Consider the following 22,802-nt stretch of genomic DNA (forward strand, 5'->3'; position numbering starts at 1 on the left):
ATACCTGTTTACTATGATTTTCTTCCTCCTGTCTGGTGAGTCTGGGCAGGGCTGGAGTCTTTGATGAGGCCTCTGGTGTAGGTGGTGTTCCTTTCTAGACTTAGAAGGAGGAAGTAGAGCCAAAGAAGTACCCAAGAGGTTTTGCCTGTTGAGCTCAGAGAAGCAGGAAGACTTAGTTTTAGGGATATCTTTTTCTCAAGGTTTGGCCTGCACAGGTATGCTATGTTTGTAACCTGTGGGTACTGTCCTCATCTTTAGAGGATAAAGTAAGCAAGTCTGAGTCTTGACACTCTTTGCAGCAGCTGTAGAGGAAGATCAGCTTGGAACAGGTGGGAGCCAACTAGTCCCCGTGTAGGGTATAGATTAGCATCAGCAAGATGGGGGAATGTTCAGGCTGGAATCCCTCCTGCTGAGGTGGTTGGATTCTATGTGAGTGCTGGAGCGTATCTTCTTTGAATCCATTTTTTAGTTTCCCTGGAGTTTAGGGAGGGGCTGGGTTTTGTTAACTCTGTAGTTCTTGATATTAGTGTTGTGTGGTGGGACAAGGGGGAGGACAAGGCAAGCAGAACAGGACATTGGAAGTACAGTTGTGTTAAGGTCGTCTATTTAGGAGTCTCAGGCAAGCTTAGTTTATGAGAGATTTCCCCTTTTTCCCCCCTACGCTGCTTTTTCAGGACTCTGCACTTGTCCAAGAGAAGAATCTAAAGAAATCAGAGCAGCCCAGGTAGTTCTGAAAGCCATGGCACAGGTAAGCTGAAATTTCCTCTATCCTTGAAATAATCTCTCTTCCTTTCAAATCATGTGAACATGATTTGTGTTCTTTATCCTGAAACTTCCCTATCTCACTGAGCCCCATTCTTGTTCCCAGTTCCTCCATTCCAGGGATGGGTGATGGTGTTCCACTTCCCTTAGTGGCTCTCTCTTCTCCAACAGTGTAGACATATGGACACATGGCTCTTACCAGAGCAACAGTGGAGCAGAAATATATTGTCTTATAAGAAATGTGAGAGCCCCCTTTATCAGAACCCTGGCTGAGTAGGGCCAAAGATGAGATAACTTTGATCTTTTCCATTAATCTAGGTGGTTTCCTTTATTTTTAAATGTTACATCTTTAAAAATCATAAAAATAAATAAATAAATGTCATAGATATTTCATACTACCAAAGAATATATATAAAAACATAAGAATATATATAAAAACATATAACATGTATATGGTGTAAAAAATAATAAAAAATAATAAAGTATTGGGGTGCCTGGGTAGCTCAGTTGATTAAGCATCCATCTTTGGCTCAGGTTGTGATCTCCCAGCTTGTGGGTTCGAGCCCTGTCAGCACAGAGCCTGCTTGGGATCCTCTCTCTCCTCCTCTTTCTGTCCCTCCCCCACTTGCTAATGCACTCTCTCTCTCTCTCTCTCTCTCAAAATAGATAAACCTTAAAAGTAATAAAAAAAGTATTGATGTACTCATTACTTAGACTAATGTACTATCTAAGCATCCCATATTCCCTTCCCAGATCGTATTCCTTTCCACACTGCATTACTGTTCCTACCAATGGTTATGCTTGCCTTCGATTTTGTGTTTATCAGTCCTTTTTTTTTTTTTTTAATTTTTTTTTTTAACGTTTATTTATTTTTGAGACAGAGAGAGACAGAGCATGAACGGGGGAGGGTCAGAGAGAGAGGGAGACACAGAATTGGAAGCAGGCTCCAGGCTCTGAGCTGTCAGCACAGAGCCCGATGCGGGGCTCGAACTCACGGACTGCGAGATCATGACCTGAGCTGAAGTCGGACGCTTAACCGACCGAGCCACCCAGGCGCCCCCAGTCCTTTGATTTTTATAATAGTTTTACCACATATGAATGCATACTAAGCAATATACTGTTGAGTGTTCTGTTTTCAAATTTTTGTGAAGTTATCTTACTCTATGTTTTTGACCAGATTTTTTTCATTCAACACAATGTGCTTTCAAATCATTCGTGTTAAATTGTGTAGCACTAGATTAGCAGTTCTCCAAGCATGGTCCAGGAAGACTCTGACACCCTCTCAAGAGATAATACCAACATGTTATTTGCCTTTCTGACTCATACTCTCCAATTACTGTACAATGGAGTTTCTTAGAAGCTATATGATATATGTTATCCCAACAGACTGAATGCAGAAGTAGATGTGAAAATCCAAGTGTCTTTTATTCAGCCAGTCATTAAAGAGATTGCAAAAATGTAAAACAAAGCTATTAAGTTTTTTTGACAATAATTTTTTTTTCATAAATTGTATGTTATGTTAACATGTAACAGGTTTATTATTGGTTACTTAAATAAATTAATAAATTAATATTTTTAAATTTCTCACTTTTAATTTCTAACCTGGTAATTATCGATAAATATAGCCAGCATTAACAGAGTTCTCTGAGGGGTCCCTGGGTGGCTCAGGCGGTTAAACATCCGACTCTTGGTATCAGCTCAGGTCATGATCTCACAGTTCATTGGATTGAGCCCTGCTGTCAGCACAGAGTCTGCTTAGGATTCTCTCTCTCTCCCTCTTTCTCTGCCCCTAACAGTTTTATTTATTGTATATATAATTTTGTACAAGGAAATTCACCCATGTAAGTGTAAAGTTCTGTGCTGTTTAGTGTATTTACAGAGTTCTACAACCATCAGCACAATCCATTTTAGAACATTTTTATTACCCCCAAAAGAAATCCCATTTGCATTAGTCCCTCTCAACCACTCCTCCTCATCCACTGGCAACTGCTAATTTACTTTTCTATCTCTATGGATTTGCCTATTCGGGAGATTTCCTATGAGTAGAATCTTACAGTATTTGCTCTTTTGTGTCTGGCTTTTTTCATGTAGTATGTTTTCAAGCTTCATCCATGTTGTAACATTTATCAGTACTTCATTCATTTTTATACCAAATTTTATTCTTTAGTTTATTTAGTTTACTTTTTTCTTTAGTTCATCAGTTTATGGACATTTGGGTTATTTCTGCTTTTTGGCTATCATGAATAACGCTGCTGTGAACATTGGTGTATACCAGGGTTTTGGGGTGGACATAACGTTTTCGTTTCTCTATACCTACATCATTCTATGTTTAACATTTTGAGAAACTGCCAAAACTTTTCCAAAGTGGCTGCCGCATTTTACATACCTGTCAGCAATGTGTTCTGATTTCTCCACATCCTCACCAACATGTGTTCTTTTGTCTTTTTTGGTAATAGCCATCCTAAAGGACATGAAGTGGCATCTTATTGTTATTTTGATTTTCATTTCCCTAATGATTAGTGGTATTGAACATCTTTTCATATGCTTATTGGCCATCTGTATATCTTCTTTGGAGAAATCAAATTCTTTGCTTAGTTTTTAATATTTTTTTTTATTGTTGAATTGTAAGACTTCTTTATATATACTGGATCCTTATCAATTATAAGATTTGTAAATATTTTCTCCCAATTTTGTGGTTTGGATTTTTACTTTTTTTTTTTTTTTTTTTAAGTAATCTGCATCCCAGTCCTATATTTTAAGATAGAGATTTATAAGACATTTTGGATCCTATCTTTTTTTTTTTCTCTCTCTCCATGGAGAAAGGGTAAAGGATTCATTTTTATTTTTTATTTATTTATTTATTTTTTTTTTTTAAATTTTTTTTTTTTAACGTTTTATTTATTTTTGAGACAGGGAGAGACAGAGCATGAACAGGGGAGGGTCAGAGAGAGGGAGACACAGAATCTGAAACAGGCTCCAGGCTCTGAGCTGTCAGCACAGAGCCCGACACGGGGCTCGAACTCCCGGACCGCGAGATCATGACCTGAGCCGAAGTCGGCCGCTTAACCGACTGAGCCACCCAGGCGCCCCAAGGATTCATTTTTAAAAGCCTTTATTATTGGCAAGGCTTTTGTTTGCTGTGTATTTTGTATATGCTATTTTGTTTATTTGTAAGATCCCACTTAGCTAGATTTTGTTCGTTCCCAGGCCCTTGTAGACTATAGAAGAGTCCTACTGTATGAAAGAGGTTTTAGTTCCAGTTACAGGAATATTGAAATGAATGTAGGCCTCTAGCCAAATAAATGTGCTTATTATACTACCTTCATGGCATAGGCACTCCTCCATAGCTTGCTTGCTTGATCACCTCCTTCCTACAGTGCTCTTCTCCATATCTTCTCTATCCTACAGACGTTTTCCTGGATGAGTCAGGTTGTCAATACCTGAACCTACTCATCAATTTTAACCTCATTAAAAATGGTACAGTTATTATGTGCCTCCTGATGGAAGCTATAGGAAGTACCCAGCACCACCTCTGACATATTCCTGCCCCTCCCAAAAACAATGTGAATCAGGCCTCCAGATCTAACTACCTTTTCACAGATAGTATGGAAGTAAAGCAACATTTTAAACTGTTCCATGAAGATGCAATCAGCCAAGAATGTGGGAGATTCTACTGATTCAAATGTTTCTTTAATTAATAAATAAATAGCAATAAAAATTTTTGAAGGGTTTCTAGGGGCTCTTATAGATTCTAGAGACTTAAGGAAACCTACTCACTAAATGCAATGTGTGGATTTAATTTGAATCTTGATTTGAACAAACCAACTGTAAAAAATTACTTTTGAGGGGCGCCTGGGTGGCGCAGTCGGTTAAGCGTCCGACTTCAGCCAGGTCACGATCTCGCGGTCCGTGAGTTCGAGCCCCGCGTCAGGCTCTGGGCTGACGGCTCGGAGCCTGGAGCCTGTTTCCGATTCTGTGTCTCCCTCTCTCTCTGCCCCTCCCCCGTTCATGCTCTGTCTCTCTCTGTCCCAAAAATAAAATAAAAAATGTTGAAAAAAAAAATTAAAAAAAAAAAAAAAAATTACTTTTGAGAAGATTGGGGCAATTTGAAACTTGATCTGGTTATTAGGAAGTTATTGTTAATTTTATTAAGTATAATAACGATATTCTGGTTGTTATGCTTTTTTTAAAAAAAAGGGCTAATCTGCTAGGTACTAAAGTATTTATGGATAAAATACTATGATGTTTGGTATTTGGTATGTAAGATCTGCCTCAAAATACATGAGGGGTTAAAAAAAAAAAGGAAATAAAACAAGATTTGAAAAGTCTTGCAAAGTCTTACTAATTGTTGAAGCAGAGCAATGGATTCATGGGGGTCATACCACTCTGTATACTTTGGTACATTTTTTGAAAAATTTTGTAATAAATGTAAAAAATAAAAGCCCTCTCATTTACTAGTAATGCATGGGTTTATTATTTCAGGGGTTGGTAACATTCAGGGATGTGGCCATAGAGTTTTCTCAGGAAGAATGGAAGTGCCTGGAACCTGCCCAGAGAAACTTGTACAGGGATGTGACTCTGGAGAACTTCAGTAACTTGGTGTCACTAGGTAAGGATGTTATATAATCTAGGGCCAGACAGGAAACGAAGCTTCCAAGGACTGTAACAGTGGTAGGTTGTTATCACCTCTGGCAGGAAAAGGTAAAGGGAGGAAACTGCCCCTGGACAACGGTGAGAGCTAGAGTCATGGAGAAGGGCCTGGCTGGCAGCAACTGTAGCTGCCTCCAAAACTCCTGGGTCAGAGGAGAGAGGGAGAAGGATAAATACCCTGAGCTCTCTCATCCTACCCACTGGCCTTCTGCTGATGCTTCCATATGCCAAACCCAAGGAGAAACCACAGAGCCAGGATAGTACAGTCCCTCCAGGTAAGCTGTGTGGGGCACAGAGCAAGGAATGGATTGAGTGGGGAGGAGAGGGCAAATGGAGAATGACCACCATAGCTATCTACTCTAAATAACTCAGGACTAGCCTTCTGGAATTTCTGGTTTCTTCACAGTGAATTTCTAGGGAGACCTATAGGTTTCTGGCTAAATTTCTGCTCTCTGTTTCCAAGGGAATTCTTTGTGGTTTATGGATGTGCAAACGGGTAGTTCCATTAGCACCTCTGTCTTCCTGTCCTTTGGACAAACTTTACACCTTCCTTCATTCCTTCCTTCATAATTGTCTCTTTCCTTGGTGACCAAGGGACTGTGTTTGAATTTTGGAACAGGACAATTATGCTCCATTTCTTTTCCTATTAACAGGACTTTCCATTTCTAAGCCTGACCTCATTTCCTTACTGGAGCAAGGGAGAGAACCCTGGATGACTGCAAATGATAAGACAGGACCATGGTGTCCAGGTGAGTGAGGGGTGATCTAGTGGGGGAGGTCATTGGGAATGATAATAGCCAGTAGGTGAGTCAACTGACAGCAGTAACTTAAGTCATTACTGAGAGGCTCCCCTCCAAGGTGTACTGAAAACTGTAGAACAGCCTGAGACATGAAGACACAAAGAGCAGAGATTGTGTCAGCCTCAGCTCCCAAGGGAACCTTGCCCTTACCCCCATTATCCTTTCTTCTTGCATATTTTCCTCCCACTTCAAAAAGAACATGCTCCCTTTTTCCCCTTTTGCTCCACTTTTACCTGTACTTTGGATTCTTTTTCCTGCAAGCATCTTCCTCCCTTAAAAAATACTTTCGGGGCGCCTGGGTGGCTCAGTCGGCTAAGCGTCCAACTTCAGCTCAGGTCATGATCTCCCGGTTTGTGGTTTCGAGCTCAGGGTTGGGATCTGTGCTGACAGCTCAGAGCCTGGAACCTGCTTCAGATTCTGTGTCTCCCTCTCTCTCTGCCCCTCCCCCACTCTCATTCTCTTTCTTTCAAAAAGAAACATTAAAAAATTTTTAAAAATACTTATTTTCTTAAAACAGCTCATTTTACCCAATTCAGCAATTCATTCTCTAAATGTTTGAGAGATAAGGTCATGTAATGGCTAAGGGACCGACTTGGGAATCAGATTGAGTTTAAATCTTAGCTCTGCCAATTACTGGATCTGTGAGTTTAGGTAAATTGCTTAAAATCTCTGTGCTTCAGTTTTCTCCTTTGCAAATGAGATAAAAATAGAGCCCCCTTCGTGTAATTATTATGGTTGTTATAGGAGTTAATAATGTGAAATGCCCAGAACAATGCCAGGCAGTAGTGACCATTAAATAAAAGTTATCAAGTATTATTAATTGACACTTGCTGGGCAATACTGGTATCTTTGAATACTTATCAGTTAACCCCCCCCCCCCAACTCCTCTGTTGTTGTTATTTATTTATTTTCATTGGGATTATTTTTTTCTCTATCTAAAGAACACCTAAAAATTTCCTTTTATGTAGGTCTGTTCAATAAATTCTGTTTTTGACCATATGAAAATGTCTTTGGGGAGACTGGGTGGTTCAGTGGGTTAAGTGTCTGACTCTTGATCTCAACTCTGGTCATGATCTCACAGTTTGTGGGATCGAGCCCCACATCAGGCTTTGTTGTGACAGCACAGATTTTTTTCTCTCTCCCTGTCTCTCTGCCCCTCCTCACTTGTGTTCATACTCTCCCTCAAAACAAAACAAAACAAAAAAGGTCTTTACCTTCTTTCTCATAGGATATTTTATGTATTTGTTTGTTTCATTTTAAAGATTTAATTTTTAAGTAATCTCTACCCTCAACATAGGGCTGGAATCACAACCCTGAGATCAAGATTCCCATGCTATACTGACTGAACCAGCCAGTAGGATATTTTAAATGAGAATGGAATTAATGTGTTAGCAGGAATTTTCCAAAGAAGAAATCCTACCACTGACTTTTCTCTTCCAATGTCATCACTAGGTCAAGTTGTTCCAATTTTGGAAAATGTTCTCTACATATATTTATTTATTTTTTTAATTTTTAATGTTTATTTATTTTTGAAAGAGAGTAAGAGAGTGGGGGAGGGGTAGTGAGAGAGGGACACCCAGAATTGGAAGCAGGCTCCAGGCTCTGAGGTGTCAGCACAGAGCCCGACGCAGGACTCGAACTCACAAGCTGCAAGGTCGTGAACTGAGCCGAAGTCAGACGCTTCACCAACTGAGCCACCCAGGCACCCCTACATATATTTAAAACTAGTGTTACTTGGAAAGGAAATGCCTCTCTGTTTATCTCTCATCGTTTTGATTATATGATTTAGAATCTGCATGTCCTTTTTTTTTTTTTTTTTTTAATGTTTATTTATGCTGGGGAAGGGCACAAAGGGAGGGTGAAGAGGATTCAAAGAGGGCTCTGTGCTGACAGCAGAGAGCCTAATGCAGGGCTTGAACCCACAAACTGTGAGATAATGACCTGAGCCGAAGTCAGACACTTAACCAACTGAGCCACTTAGGCGCTCAAATCTGCATGTCCTTTTAACTTTCTCTGTACTGGTGCGATGAAGTTCTAAGAACTGTTTCTTGTATTATATGTAATGTTATTGTATTTTACATTTTTGTAAAACTTGAATTATATTTTTTCTGATATTCCATCAAATGCCCTCTTTTTTTGGTCTAAAAATTATGACATATCTTTGCGTATCCTTTTTTTAAAAAGTCACAGCCACTTGAAGTGTGTCCATGTACTCAAGATTCTGTTAGAGTTTCTTCTTTGAATCAATCCAAGATTCTTGCACTTTAATAAGGGGATTCAATCTATTCTCATTATTGTAATGACTAATGTGTCTATTCTTATTCCTGTCATTTTATTTCATATGTTCTGTTCTTCACTTCTATTTCTGGCTATTTCCATTCTGCTCACCTTTGATTATCCCTCTTTCTACCCTCAAATGATTTTAAAGTTGTACTTCGTATTGCTTTGAAAGAATAGTCTTTAATAGGACTTTTAAAAATTGGGGTACCTTGGTGGTTCCGTAGGTTAAGCATCTGACTCTTGATACTGTCTCAGGCCGTGACATCCCAGTAGTGAGATTGAGCCCTGCTTAGGGCTCCTTGCTGTGTGTAGAGCCTGCTTGGGGTTCTTTCTCTCCCTCTCTCTCTGCCCCTGCCCCACTTGCATGTATGAGCGCTCACTAAATAAATAAATAAATAAATAATAATAAATTTAAAATGTACTTAAAACTGTGTTTCTTTACCTCAAGACTGAAATAGAATTTTTTTCTTTTTAGTAAAGTGTTTAACTTTTTTATTTTGAATAATTTTTAGGCTTATAGAAAACTAGCAAAATTGTTAGAATTCCCATATGCCTTTCCCCCAGCTTCCACGAATGTTAACATTTTACATAACCATAGTACAGTTATCAAAACTAGGAAATTACCATTGGTACAGTAGTATTAACCAATATAGATGTTATTAGAATTTTGTCAGATTTTCCCCTAATGTTCTCTTTCTGTCCTAGGATCCAGTCCCAGATCCCCTGTTACATTTAGTTATTGTGTCTCCTTAGCATCTTCTAATCTGTGATAGTTCTTCAGTCTTTCGTGACCTTGATACTTTTGATGAGTACTATTGTGGAGAGTACTTGGTATTAACATGATTTAATACTGGTAGTGTTAAACTTGATCACTTGGTTAAGGTAGTGTCTCTCGTGTTTGTCCCTATAAAGTTACTATTTTTCCATCTGTAATTGGTAATTATCTTGGGGGGAGATACTTTGAGAATATACATTTTGCCTACTGATTTTAGCATCCATTGGTGGATCTTCTCTGTAGCAGTCATTACAATAGTGTTGCCTCGTGTTGATTTTCTTTGTACCTTATTCCTTCTAAATTTATTAATTGGAATTCTCCTGTAAGAAAAAGCTGTCCCTTCTCCCTCTCCCATTCATTTATTTATTCAGTGATTTATTTTTATTAATATGGGCTCATGGGTATTTATTCTATGGGTTGTAGCCCAGTACAATTGAACAAAATAAATAATGTATTTATTATTAAATAAATAAATATTTATTTATTATTAAATAAATAAATACATTATTTATCTTGTTGTTCAAATTATGCAAGCTTTGGCCATTGGGAACACCTTCAGGTTGTTCCTGGGTTCTCTTGACATGTCCTCATTCTGTTTTGAGGACTTCCTTATTTTACCACAGCATGTTTCAGGTTTATCTTGTATTTTTCCTGCCCCAGCCATTCCTCAAAGAAGCCCTGGTTTCTTTTATTGGAGAATGGTATGGAATAGCATCTTTGAATGTCTTTTCTGAGCAAAGTAAGACTTTTACCATATTTTACTTCCCTGTGCCTTACCAGGGTTTGGCAGACTACAATCAGTGGGTCAGATCCAACCCGTGGCCACTTCTTGTACCACCTACAAACTAAGAATAGTTTCTACATTTTGAAAGGGCTTAAAGGTAGGTAGGTAGGTAGATAGATAGTTAGATAGAGAGATAGATAGATAGATAGATAGATAGGGCTTAAAGATAGATAGACAGAGGGACACACACACACCATGCATGCATATGCTACAGACACCTTATGTGGTCCACAAGGCCTAAAACATTTACTATCTGGTCCTTTCCAGAAAAAGTTTGTTGGCCCTTGCCTAGATTCATCCTCACCCTCACCCCATTCTGATTTTGTTTTAATGATCTGGAATTCTAGTTTCATACTATTGTTGTTCTTATATTTCATAAATTTATTATTTTTTTTAATGTTTTATTTTTTTATTTTTGAGAGAGAGAGAGAGAGGGAGGGAGGGAGGGAGGGAGAGGGAGAACCTGGTGGGAGCAGAGAGAGAGGGAGACCAAGAATCCACAGCAGGCTCCAGGCTCTGAGCTGTCAGCACAGAGCCTGATTCGGGGCTCAAACCCATGAACCGTGAGATCATGACCTGAGCCGAAGTCAGATGTTTAACCAGCTGGGGCACCCAGGCACCCCTATTTATTTATTTTGAGAGAGAGACAGAGCATGCACATGCGCAAGCAGGGGAGGGGCAGAGAGAGAGGGAGAGAGAATCCCAAGCAGGCTCCATGCTGACAGCGCAGAGCCCAGCATGAGGCTTGAACCCACAAACCATGAGATCATGACCTGAGACGAAATCAAAGAGTCAGATGCTTAACCAACTGAGCCACCCAGGCTTCCCTAGCCATTTTTAAGTATACAATCCAGTAGCATTAATTACATTCCCAGTGTTGGGCACCCATCACCACTACCCCAGAACTTACTCATTATCCCAAATAAAAACTCAATCCATGAAACAATGACTGTCTATTTTCCCTTTCTCCCAGCCCCTAGTTACCTCTGTTCTACTTCCTGTCTTTATAAATGTGACTATTCTAGGTTATCTCATGTATTTCATGTAGCATAATGTTTTCAAGGTTCATCCGTGTTGTAACACTTACCAGAATTTTTAGAAAAGCTGAGTGTTTTCCATTGTGTGTATATACCACATTCTGTTTATCCATTTGTCTGTTGATGGATGCTTGGGTTCTTTCCACCTTTTGGCTATTGTGAATAATGTTCCTGTGACCATGGATATACAAGTATTTAAGTGCCTGTTTTCACTTCTTTTGGGTATATACCTAAGAGTGGGATTGTTGGATCAGATGATAATTGTATGATTAACTTTTTTGGGAATATTTTCTCAATTTTTAAAGAACTTTTCATAAATCATAAAGATTATCCCATTACCTGCCATATAAGTTTAAGGGGGTACCTGGATAGCTCAGTTGGTTGAGCGTCCGACTTTGGCTCAGGTCATGATCTCATGGTTCATGGGTTCGAGCCCCATGTTGGGCTCTGTGCTGACAGCTCAGAGCCTAGAGCCTGCTTCAGTCTCCCTCTCTCTCTGCCCCTCCTCTACTTCACTCTATCTCTCAAAAATAAATAAACATTTAAAAAAAATTTTTTTTAAGTTTTAAGTATTTTCCTGTCACTTGTTTTTTGATTTTACTTTTGGTGTTTTTTGTTCATGTGCAAGTTTTTTTCTTTTGTTTTTCACCTTTACATATGGAATTTACTAGTCTTTGCTTTGGTTCCTTTTGAATTTTGAGTCGTTTCATTGTTAGGTTTCCCCATACCTAGGTTATAAAGTATCTACTTTGTTTCCTCCTAGTATTTGTATGGTTTCCATTTTCTTTTAACATTAAAACTCTACTTGGAAGTTTGTTCTGGTATATGGTGGCATAACATATGGATACATTTTTTTTTTTAATGACAAATTTGTATCCAATTTATTTATTTTTATTTTTTTAAATTTACATCCAAGTTAACTTATAGTGTAATAATTATTTCAGGAATAGAATTTAGTGATTCATCACTTACATATAACACCCAGTTCTCATCCTCCTTAGCCCATTTAGCCCATCCCCCCACCCAAAACCCCTCTAGCAACCCTCAGTTTGTTCTCTGCATTTGTCTCTTATGGTTTGTCTCTCTCCTGTTTTTATATTATTTTTGCTTCCCTTCCTTTATGTTCATCTGTTTTATATCTTAAATTCCACATATGAGTGAAATCATATGATATTTGTCTTTCTCTAACTGACTTATTTTGCTTAACATAATATACTCTAGGGCACCTGGGTGGCTCAGTCAGTTAAGTATCTGACTTCAGCTCAGGTCATGATCTCGCAGTTCGCAAGTTCAAGCTCCGCGTCAGGCTCTGTGCTGACAGCTCAGAGCTTGGAGCCTGCTTCAGATTCTGTCTCCCCTTCTCTCTGCCCCTCCCATACTCATGCTCTGTCTCTCTCTGTTTCTCAATAATAAATAAATGTTAAAAAAAAAAAGTTTTTTTAAAATACACTCTAGCTCCATCCACATTGTTGCAAATGGCAAGATTTCTTTTCTTTTTTTTTTTTTTTTTTGATTGCCGAGTAATATTCCATTGTGTATACACACCACATCTTCTTTATCCATTCATCAGTCAGTGGACATTTGGGTTCTTTCCATACTTTGGCTATTGTCGATGGTGCATGTGCCCCTTTGGAACAGCACTCCTGTATCCTTTGGATAAGCACCTAGTAGTGTAATTGCTGGGTCATAGGGTAGTTCTATTTTTAATTTTTTGAGGAACCTCCATACTGTTTTCCAAAGTAGCTGCACCAGTTTGCATCCCCACCAGCAGTGCAAAAGGGTTCCTTTTTCTCTGTATCCTCACCAACATCTGTTGTTGCCTGAGTTGTTAATTTTGGCCATTCTGACAGGTGTGAGGTGATATCTAATTGTGGTTTTGATTTTTATTTCCCTGATGATGAGTGATGTTGAGCATCTTTTAATGTGTCTATTAGCCCTCTGGATGTCTTCTTTGGAAAAGTGTCTATTCATGTCTTTTGCCTATTTCTTTACTGGATTATTTGTTTTTTGGGTGTTGAGTTTGATAAATTCTTTATAGATTTTGGATAATAACCCTTTATTTGATATGTCATTTGCAAATATCTTCTCCCATTCCATTGTTTGCCTTTTAGTTTTGCTGATTGTTTCCTTCACTGTGCAGAAGCTTTTTGTCTTGATGAGGCCCCAACAGTTCATTTTTGCTTTCATTTCCCTTGTCTCTGTAGACATGTCACATAAGAAGTTGCTGTGTTGGGGCGCCTGGGTGGCGCAGTCGGTTAAGCGTCCGACTTCAGCCAGGTCACGATCTCGCGGTCCGTGAGTTCGAGCCCCGCGTCAGGCTCTGGGCTGATGGCTCGGAGCCTGGAGCCTGTTTCCGATTCTGTGTCTCCCTCTCTCTCTGCCCCTCCCCCGTTCATGCTCTGTCTCTCTCTGTCCCAAAAATAAATAAAAAAAAAAAACGTTGGAAAAAAAAAAATTAAAAAAAAAAAAAAAAAAAGAAGTTGCTGTGGCTGAGGTCAAACAGGTTGTTGCCTGTTTTCTCCTCTAGGATTTTGATGGCTTCCTGTCTTATGTTTAGGTCTTTCCTCCATTTTGAGTTTATTTTTGTGTATGGTGTAAGAAAGTGGCCCTTGTTCATTCTTCTGCATGTTGCTCTCCAGTTTTCCCAACACCATTTGCTGAAGAGAGTGTCTCTTTTCCATTGGATATTCTTCCCTGCTTTGTCAAAGATTAGTTGGCCAAATGTTTGTGGGTCCATTTCTGGGTTCTCTGTTCTGTAGAGATCTATGTACTTCATTGGTCTATGTGTCTGTTCTTGTGCCAGTTCCATACTGTCTTGATGGTACTTGATGGTACTTGTCAAGCTTTGTAATACAGCTTGAAGTCCGGGATTGTGATGCCTCCAGATTTGGTTTTCTTTTTCAGGATCGCTTTGACTATTCGGGGTATTTTCTGATTCCATGCAAATTTTAGGATGTCTGTTCTAGCTCTGTGAAGAATGCTGGTGTTATTTTGATAGGGATTGCATTGGATATGTAGTTTGCTTTGTATTGGCATTTTAACAATATTTGTTCTTCCCACCCATGAGCATGGAATGTTTTTCCTTTTTTTGTGTGTGTCTTCTTCAATTTCTTTCATAAGCTTTCTATAGTTTTCAGTGTATAGATTTTTCACCTCTTTGGTTAGGTTTATTCTTAGGTATTTTATGGTTTTTGGTGATGGATACACTTTTATCTTTTTCCAAATGAGTATCCTGTTGTCCAACTTTATTTATTACAAAAATTATCCTTTTCCCCTTTGAAATACCACCTTTATAATAAATTCAATTTCCATATAAACTCCAGTCTCTTTCTGGCTTTCTATTGTGTTCTACTTATCTGTCTCTAGAATGCAGTATTTGTTCATCAAATAACCCATTATTAAAAGTTTATTATATACTAGGGTTTGGTTACAAAAGCTAGTGAGAAAGGCTGTATTTTTACCTTTGGGGATATTTAGGAGGAACAAAACAAAAAGATCAACAGATGAATAAGTAAATGAAAATCTAATTACAACTGATAAAAGTATTATGAAGGCAGGTGCAAGATGTGGAAGAGAGACCTATATAAAAATTAAGAACACCCAGCTTAATTTCTTTTGCTCCCTTCTGGCACCTCATCATATTTGTGCTTTCATGTACTCTTTGGAAATTGCACAGCAATATTTGAGACTTACATAAGCCATTCACTTTTTAAGGTTATTTTCATTTTGTCTCTCTAGTCAGCTATAAAATTTTTTGTTTCTCTTAATGAAGCTTGCTTGTATTTTCTTTTCTTTTTTTTCTTTTCTTTTCTTTTCTTTCTTTCTTTTTTTCTTTTTCAGAGCTGGAGTCCAGGTGTGAGAAATTTCCACAAAAAGATATTTTTGAAGTAGAGTCATTCAATTGGGAGATCATGGAAAGCCTTAAATGCTGTGATTTTGAGGGCTCCAGTTTTGGAGATGACTGGGAATGCAAAGGCCAATTTGAAAGACAACGAGTAACTCAGGAATGCTGTTTCAAGCAAGTAAAAATCACATATGAAAACATGCCCACTTTTGAGCATCATACATCCCTCCCTTTACATCAGAACAATGAGATTGGTGAGAAACTGATCGAATGTAATGAGTGTGGGAAAGCATTTAGCCGTGGCTCACACCTTATTCAGCATCAGAAAACTCATACTGGTGAAAAACCATTTGACTGTAAGGAATGTGGGAAGGCCTTTAGTCGTGCCTCACACCTTGTTCAACATCAGAGAATTCATACAGGTGAGAAACCTTATGATTGTAAGGAATGTGGGAAGGCCTTTGGTCGTACTTCAGAACTTATTCTACATCAAAGACTTCATACTGGTGTCAAACCCTATGAATGTAAAGAATGTGGAAAGACCTTTAGACAGCATTCACAACTTATTCTGCATCAAAGAACTCACACAGGTGAGAAACCCTATGTGTGTAAAGACTGTGGGAAGGCTTTTATTCGTGGCTCACAACTTACTGTTCATCGGAGAATTCATACGGGTGCAAGACCCTATCAGTGTAAAGAATGTGGGAAAGCCTTCAGACAGCATTCACAGCTTACTGTCCACCAGAGGATTCATACTGGTGAGAAACCCTATGAGTGTAAGGAATGTGGGAAGGGCTTTATTCATAGCTCAGAAGTTACTCGACATCAAAGAATTCATTCTGGGGAGAAACCCTACGAATGTAAGGAATGTGGGAAGGCTTTTAGACAACATGCACAGCTTACACGACATCAGAGGGTTCATACTGGTGACAGACCCTATGAATGTAAGGACTGTGGGAAGGCCTTTAGTCGTAGTTCATACCTTATTCAACATCAAAGAATTCATACAGGTGACAAACCCTATGAATGTAAGGAATGTGGGAAAGCCTTTATCCGTGTTTCACAACTGACTCATCATCAACGAATTCATACTTGTGAGAAACCCTATCAGTGTAGGGAATGTGGAATGGCCTTTATTCGTAGTTCACAACTTACTGAACATCAGAGAATTCATCCTGGTATCAAACCTTATGAATGTAGAGAATGTGGGCAGGCCTTTATTCTTGGCTCGCAGCTCATCGAACACTACAGGATCCATACTGGTTAGAAAGCCTTGAATGTTAAGGGTATAGGAAAGCCTTTACATGGATTTCACACCTGACTCAATATTAGGTAATGTGTAATGTAATGTGATTAATGTCAGAAAACCCTCACTTGTCATTTCCATTACGGAACATGGGATTATTCCTACCAGAAGAAAATTCAATAAATGCAGGAATTCTTTTTGCCTCACACTCACTGCTTACTAAGCATCAGAAAACTTATGCTGAAAAAAATATTAATGTGACTATAGAAAACCTTTCTGTTGCCACACAAAATGTGTTAAACTTCTGAGAATTCCTAAGAGAAAATGACCCTATTAAGGTATTTTCTGAATGTGCCTTTTACCATGATATACATATTATTTAGTATTATCTCAGTTCCACCAGTTACCGACTGTATAGCATTGAACAAATTATGCAATCTTCCTGTTTCTCAGTTTACTTATTTTTAAGCAGTAATCATTATACTTACCTGATAGAGTTCTCCTGAGGACTATCAGATATTTTTTATAAACCCTATATATAGTTCAATAAATATTAGTTATTGTTGTTAATTTATAACAGTATTACTGTTAAGGAGTTCATGTAAGAGAAGGGCCTTATGAATGTGCCAAATAACAAAAAGCCTTCATAACCACTTGCTAACAATAATTCATTCTGGAAAACAGTAGTAAAGTATAATTAGCATAAGAAGGTCTTCATGATATTGAAAGCTAGGAAGTCACAAGATTAGAAATTAACAGAAGAGTAGCCAAAAGAAATCGACCCACTTAGAAATCTAAAGCCACTTCCAAGTATAACTCAAGAGCAGTCAAAAAATTCTATACATCAAAACCAGTTCCGTACAGCCAAAGCTATGTTCCTGTCACCCCAGGATTGAAGGTAAGGGCTTTGTTCTCCAAATGTAGATCTCCAGCACTTACTCATTGCCAGTCACATACTAAGCCTATTGAATGGATGAATGGTCAACTCTAAAAATTAGAGGGAAATTACCACATAAACCCGTATCAATAGTAAGAATGATAATTAAAAATAAGAAGTAAAAAACAACAGTAGGCTGAATCTGAAGGTTGTTTATTTAACAATATTATAAGATGGAAGACTGACAACTCTGAACTAGAAGAAAAACATTTAGCCTTATGAGTAAGGAAGGGGTGGGTATTTCTTTTAAATAGCTACTATGCCTGGCTTTAATGTATTTGGAAATTTAAAGAGAATGGATTTTTACAAAAGTATCAAAACTGGTTTAAGAAGACATGGAATACCTGAATGATTGTAGAAGGACATAAAAAGACATCAAAGCTCTTCCCTTTAAAAACAGTTTAGCCTACTAAAACTTCAAGGAACAGATAGATAATCCCTGAGAGAAGCTTGCCAGTTCATTTCCAAGGCTAAATAAAACTATGATAAAAAAAAAAAAAAAGGATAGCTCCCAAGAAACAAATTGTAGATGATCATCATTTGTGAAAATAAATATAAATAAAATTGCTGCTAATTGAATCCAATCTCTTCAAAGTTAGAAGCTAATTTAAAAAAATTAATGTTTATTTTTGAGAAAGAGTGCGAGTGGAGAAGGGACAGAGAGAGAGAGAGAGAGAGAGAATCTGAAGCAGGCTCCAGGATCTGAGCTGTCAGCACAGAGCCTGACATGGGGCTAAAGTTAGAAGCTAATTTTAAATAGAATGTCTAGAATTTCACCTGTCGTGGATTAATTATGTTTTCAGAATTTTGATATAACTCCAGGAGATGACAATGGTAGGGGAGAGAGCCCTGATCCAACCCTAGTGGTAAATGGATCAGAGCCTGTGAATGAATCTGGGGAATCTTAAGGAAACATCCCCTCAGTCCAGGCAGTGGCTGGGGCACAGGGCCTGTTGTGTCCCGATGCCATCCATCTTCTCAGTCATCCAGACTGTTGACTAAAGCACCTGTATTTTCTGCGTGTGTCACTGCCTACACAGGATTAGGAAGTAGTGTTCTGTATGTCATTTTACTTTAAGTGGTTTAACGATTACAGTGTACATTTGGAGGAGTTCAAAGCTATGACGTTAAAAAGTGTCGCTTTGAATAGTAACAGCACACTCATAGGATAAATATCTTAAAGTTACAATTTGGTATATAATCTCTACTCCATCTCTGCTGTTACTCTATGTACCTATCACTGCTGTCAAGTTCTTGTGTGTACTGCCTGATTTTTATGTTTGCCTAAGTGTAGACATACACATAACACTCTTTATAAAAAAGATTTTTACATAAATGGTAGCAAATTTCTATACTTGTTATTTTTGCTTATCCATACACCTTGAAATTGGATCATATTGATACATATATAGCTGCCTTATTCTTCCTTAACAGCTGCATAGTATATGTGTTTCATAATTTATCCTGTCAATTTAGTTTTTTCCATTATTTTTGCTTTCAAACAATTGTATAATAAATATCCTTGCACATAAATTATTTTCTATATGTGTGATATCTCTTTAAGATACATTCCTGAAAGTGGAAGTGCTCGATCAAAATGTATATACATTTTTAAAACTCTCTGTTTACACAAAATCTTATAATGTACCTCCAGTGCCCCCATCACCAGCTTCAGTAATTATTAGCCCATGGCCCATCTTGTTGTGTCTGTATCTCCACCCACTCCTCCACCCTCATGTTAGTTTTGAAGTAAATCCCGGCAACATCATTTAATCTATAAATATTTCAGTATGTATCTACAGTATATCACAACTCGAGAGACGATTTTCACTCCTTAAAAAAAATGGCAATACTGTCATTACACATACGATGATGGTCAGTGTTCCCATTTCTAATTGTTTCATAAATGTCAATTTTTTTTTTAAAGTTAATTGAGGGGCACCTGGGTGGCTCAGTCAGTCAAGTGTTCAACTTCGGCTCAGGTCATGATCTCACAGTTCGTGGGTTTGAGCCCCACGTCAGGTTCTGTGCTGACAGCTTGCTCAGAGGCTGGAGCCTGCTTCAGATTCTGCATCTCCTTTTCTCTTTACCCCTCCCCTGCTCACGTTCTGTCTCTGTCTCTCGAAAATAAATAAATGTAAAAACAAAAATTTTTTTAAGTTAATTGAGGTCCAAGTTATGTCTACAAATTGCAGTTGTTACATCTCTTAAGTCTCTGTCAGTGCATTCTTCCTTATCCTTTTTTACCCCCCTGGTAATTTATTTTATGAAGAAACTAGATCATTTGCCTTGTAGATTTTCTCAGAGCCTAGTTTTTGCTGACTGAATCCCTGGTGTAGTTTAACATGCTCCTCTATTATTGGTATTGCCTATAAATTGGTAGTTGGTATCTAGAGGCTTGATCAGATTGAAGAGGTGTTCTGTGGTGTTTGGCTAAGACTATTTACAGGTGGTTAGTATTGAGACACAACATTGAGGTGTCTTTTTATGATGTTAGAACCATTGTTCAATTGATCTATTAATCCACTAAGGATTACAGAATGGTATCCTATTTCTTCTTTTATTAGCCAGGATATTTTTATGAAGAAAAACTCCCCTTTAACTGCTACGTGATTTTCCCTATTACCGTAAGTAAAGGCGAGATAAACGCTTCTTTCTTTCTCTTTGCTGGTTTCAAAATAATAAGTTGGTTCCCTAGCATTCTGCCATGATAACCTATGAGTTTAGGTCTGTGTGTGTAGCATATTTAATATATTTAAATACAATTAGGTTGTACTCTCATTGATACTCAAATTGTTCCATGTTTGGAATGTGGGAGCGCCTTCCCCTGGCTCCTCTGTCCTTTTGATATGACCGCAGTAGTCTTTGATCACTTGCTTGCAGTCTGCTACAAATGTTCCAGGCTCACCTTGTTCATACCCTACCTCCCACCTTGAAGTAGCCATTTTCCAAGGAGTCATTTTTGTGTTGTTGTTGTTATTTTGTTTTGTTTTGTTTTGGTTTTGTTTTGGTACATTCCCAAGTGATATACAGAAGCCACAAATGACTAGGAGTGCTTCATTCTCTGGTTGGACATTTTTAGACAGCTGGTTTAGACACATTGCTTAAGTGCCTTCAAGAAAATTATGCCTCCATGCATCTGCCCACAGTAGCAGAGATCCCAAAACACCACATTCATCTAATCCTGGAGAAAACATTTTATTTTAAATGTGTAGACCATTTGATGGGTGAAAAATGTAAGTTACCTTGGTTTTCACTTGTATTCCATTCACTATGATTAAGATAGATGACCATTTGTTCATGTATTTACTGACCATTAGTATTGCTTTTTCCATGGTGCCTGAAACATAGTAGCTGCTCAATAAATATTTGTTAAATAAATAAATTGTATGTTCATATCCTTTGTTCATTTAATAATGGACTGGCCATATTCTTCTTACTTAAAAGAGCTATTTTTGAGATGAACAAATGTGTGTAAAGTTCCTAGCACAGTGCCTGAAATTCACCAAGTGTTCCCTGCCTTGTTATTTGGATACATTGTCATTTATGTCTCTGGCTTCACTTCTTTTTTTCCCCCCTACTTTAAAAGATAAAGAAATTGAGAGTCAAAGAAATTAAGTAGCTTGTCCAAGGCCTCATAAATGAAGAATCCTAAATTACAAGGGCAAGATAGGGCAGAGTTTCATGTGCCCGTACAACTTCACAAATGTGTGGCTGTGAAAAGGAAAAATCGTGTTTTTTCAGGTAATCTGTAAAATGCATGGTCCTAACACAAAAAGTGGCAATGCTAGGAACAAAAGTATGAAAGGTTTTAAGAATCGTTTTTTTTCTTAATAGGAATCTTTAAAACAATTTTTTGTCTTGTCCTTATAAAAAGTAAAAATGCTCAATAGAAGAATACAGAGAGTATAGAAAACTATAAGGAGAAAACATTTTTAGTACCTTCACTCAAACATGAATGTTATCATTTTTGCATGTTTCCTCTTAGCTTATAAGTTAAAAAAAAATTTTTTTTTAATGTTTATTTTTGAGAGAGAGACAGACACAGTGTGAATGGGGGAGGGACAAAGAGAGGAAGACAGAATCCAAAGCAGGCTCCAGGCTCTGAGCTGTCAGCACAGAGCCCAAAGCAGGGCTCAAACTCACAAACCGCAAGATGATGACCCAAGCCGAAGTCGACTGAGCCACCCAGGTGCCCCTGTTTGTATTTTTTAAAAGTTGACTGAATTCGCACAACTCTTACCATAATTCTAAATCATTGATGTGTTGAGAATTGTATCTGCTACTTTGCTCCTAAGAGGCAGTCAGATATTTGTTGAACAAATAATAATAATAGGTAGAAAATTTGAATTAATAAATTAAGCAAATGATAGAATATTTTTGTGGGAATATCCAGGTGGGAAACCTTCACTTTACCAAACCCCCCCCCCCCCACAATTTTTAAGCTAGTTACAGACATAAAATTCCACACTTGGAAGGGCACCTGGGTGGCTCAGTTAGTTGAGCATCCAACTCTTGATCTCAGCTCAAGTCTTGACCTCAGGGTCCTGAATTCAAGCCCTGCATTGGACTCTGCACTGGGCATGAAGTCTACTTAAAAAATTACTAACTGACATAAATAAATAAATAAATACTGACTGACTAAAAAGTTACTATGGAGGGCACCTGGATGATCTTTTGTGGAATGTCAGGATGATCAAGTTCTGCAAACTATTTTATGTCAAAGAGCAGGAGAGTTGACATAACCCTGAGGCAACGCTGTGAAGGTATTATAAAGGTAAAAGAAAATTGCTTCTGGTAGTTCTTCCAAATTGGTATAGAGAAAAAGGCATTAGCCAGGTCAATAGCTGCAGCCCAAGTACCTGGGGATATGTTGACTTTTTTTTTTTCTAGTAAAAATACTGCGTGTGGGCCAGGAGCTACCGTTGGAGCCACCATCAGGTTAAGTTGACAATGCAGCCAAACTGGTGAATTAAATGAAGATGTGATAGGTATCACCACCCTTGCTTCTCTCAGGTCTTTTTGATTTTTTTAATTTTCTTAACATTTATTTAATTTTTGAGAGAGAGAGAGAGAGAGACAGAGGGTGAGTGGGGGAGGAGCAGAAAGAGAGGGAGACACAGAATCTGTAGCAGGCTCCAGGTTCTGAGCTGTCAGCACAGAGCCTGACATGGGGCTGGAACTCACCAACTGTGAGATCATGACCTGAATTGAAAACAGATGCCCAACGACTGAGCCACCTAGGCGACCCATTCTCTCAGGTCTTTAATTGCAGGATTACTTTCTATAATTCCCTCAAGGGTGCAGTATTGCTTGCCATTTACTGTCTTGGAAGGGAATAGAAGTTGTGGGAACTTCCACTTAGCCCTTCCTGCAATAATGGCCCTCATCCCATGGGTACAGATGTAAAGGCTCAGCCCTACTGCCCATGGGCAGCTCTGCAGGGCCATCCCATCCCAGTTCCACGGAGACTTGTGGGGGGTTACTAAGGCCTTGTGGCTGTTGCATTGCAACTGGACTTCTGCCCCCACCCAGTTCTGTTGCCTTCATTCTCCCAACAGATGCCGATTCTGTGGCACTACCTGTCAAACATCCTGAATGTAGACCTCTTAAAGTCTGCTTTCTGTGGACCATGAGCCTTTCCAATAATATTTTCAGAGGAAGAAAAAGATCAACGTTCTCAGCTC

General features: G+C 38.4%; 1 protein-coding gene across 3 annotated transcripts in view; it reads left to right on the forward strand.

Moving 5' to 3' along the window:
- The window catches only part of ZNF565 (zinc finger protein 565), a 33,800-nt gene extending 15,152 nt beyond the window's left edge, over positions 1–18,648 (forward strand). For all 3 annotated transcript variants that reach the window (XM_058709463.1, XM_058709465.1, XM_058709464.1), the window contains 4 exons: positions 675–748; positions 5,245–5,371; positions 6,066–6,161; positions 14,929–18,648. In XM_058709463.1, coding sequence (XP_058565446.1) covers positions 740–748; positions 5,245–5,371; positions 6,066–6,161; positions 14,929–16,199 — 1,503 coding nt within the window. In that variant the 5' untranslated portion in view covers positions 675–739 and the 3' untranslated portion in view covers positions 16,200–18,648. The remainder of the gene's footprint in view (positions 1–674; positions 749–5,244; positions 5,372–6,065; positions 6,162–14,928) is intronic.
- The last annotated feature ends 4,154 nt before the right edge of the window (positions 18,649–22,802 follow it).

The sequence above is a fragment of the Neofelis nebulosa genome, chromosome 17 (assembly GCF_028018385.1).
Source record: "Neofelis nebulosa isolate mNeoNeb1 chromosome 17, mNeoNeb1.pri, whole genome shotgun sequence".
Lineage (NCBI taxonomy): Eukaryota > Metazoa > Chordata > Mammalia > Carnivora > Felidae > Neofelis > Neofelis nebulosa.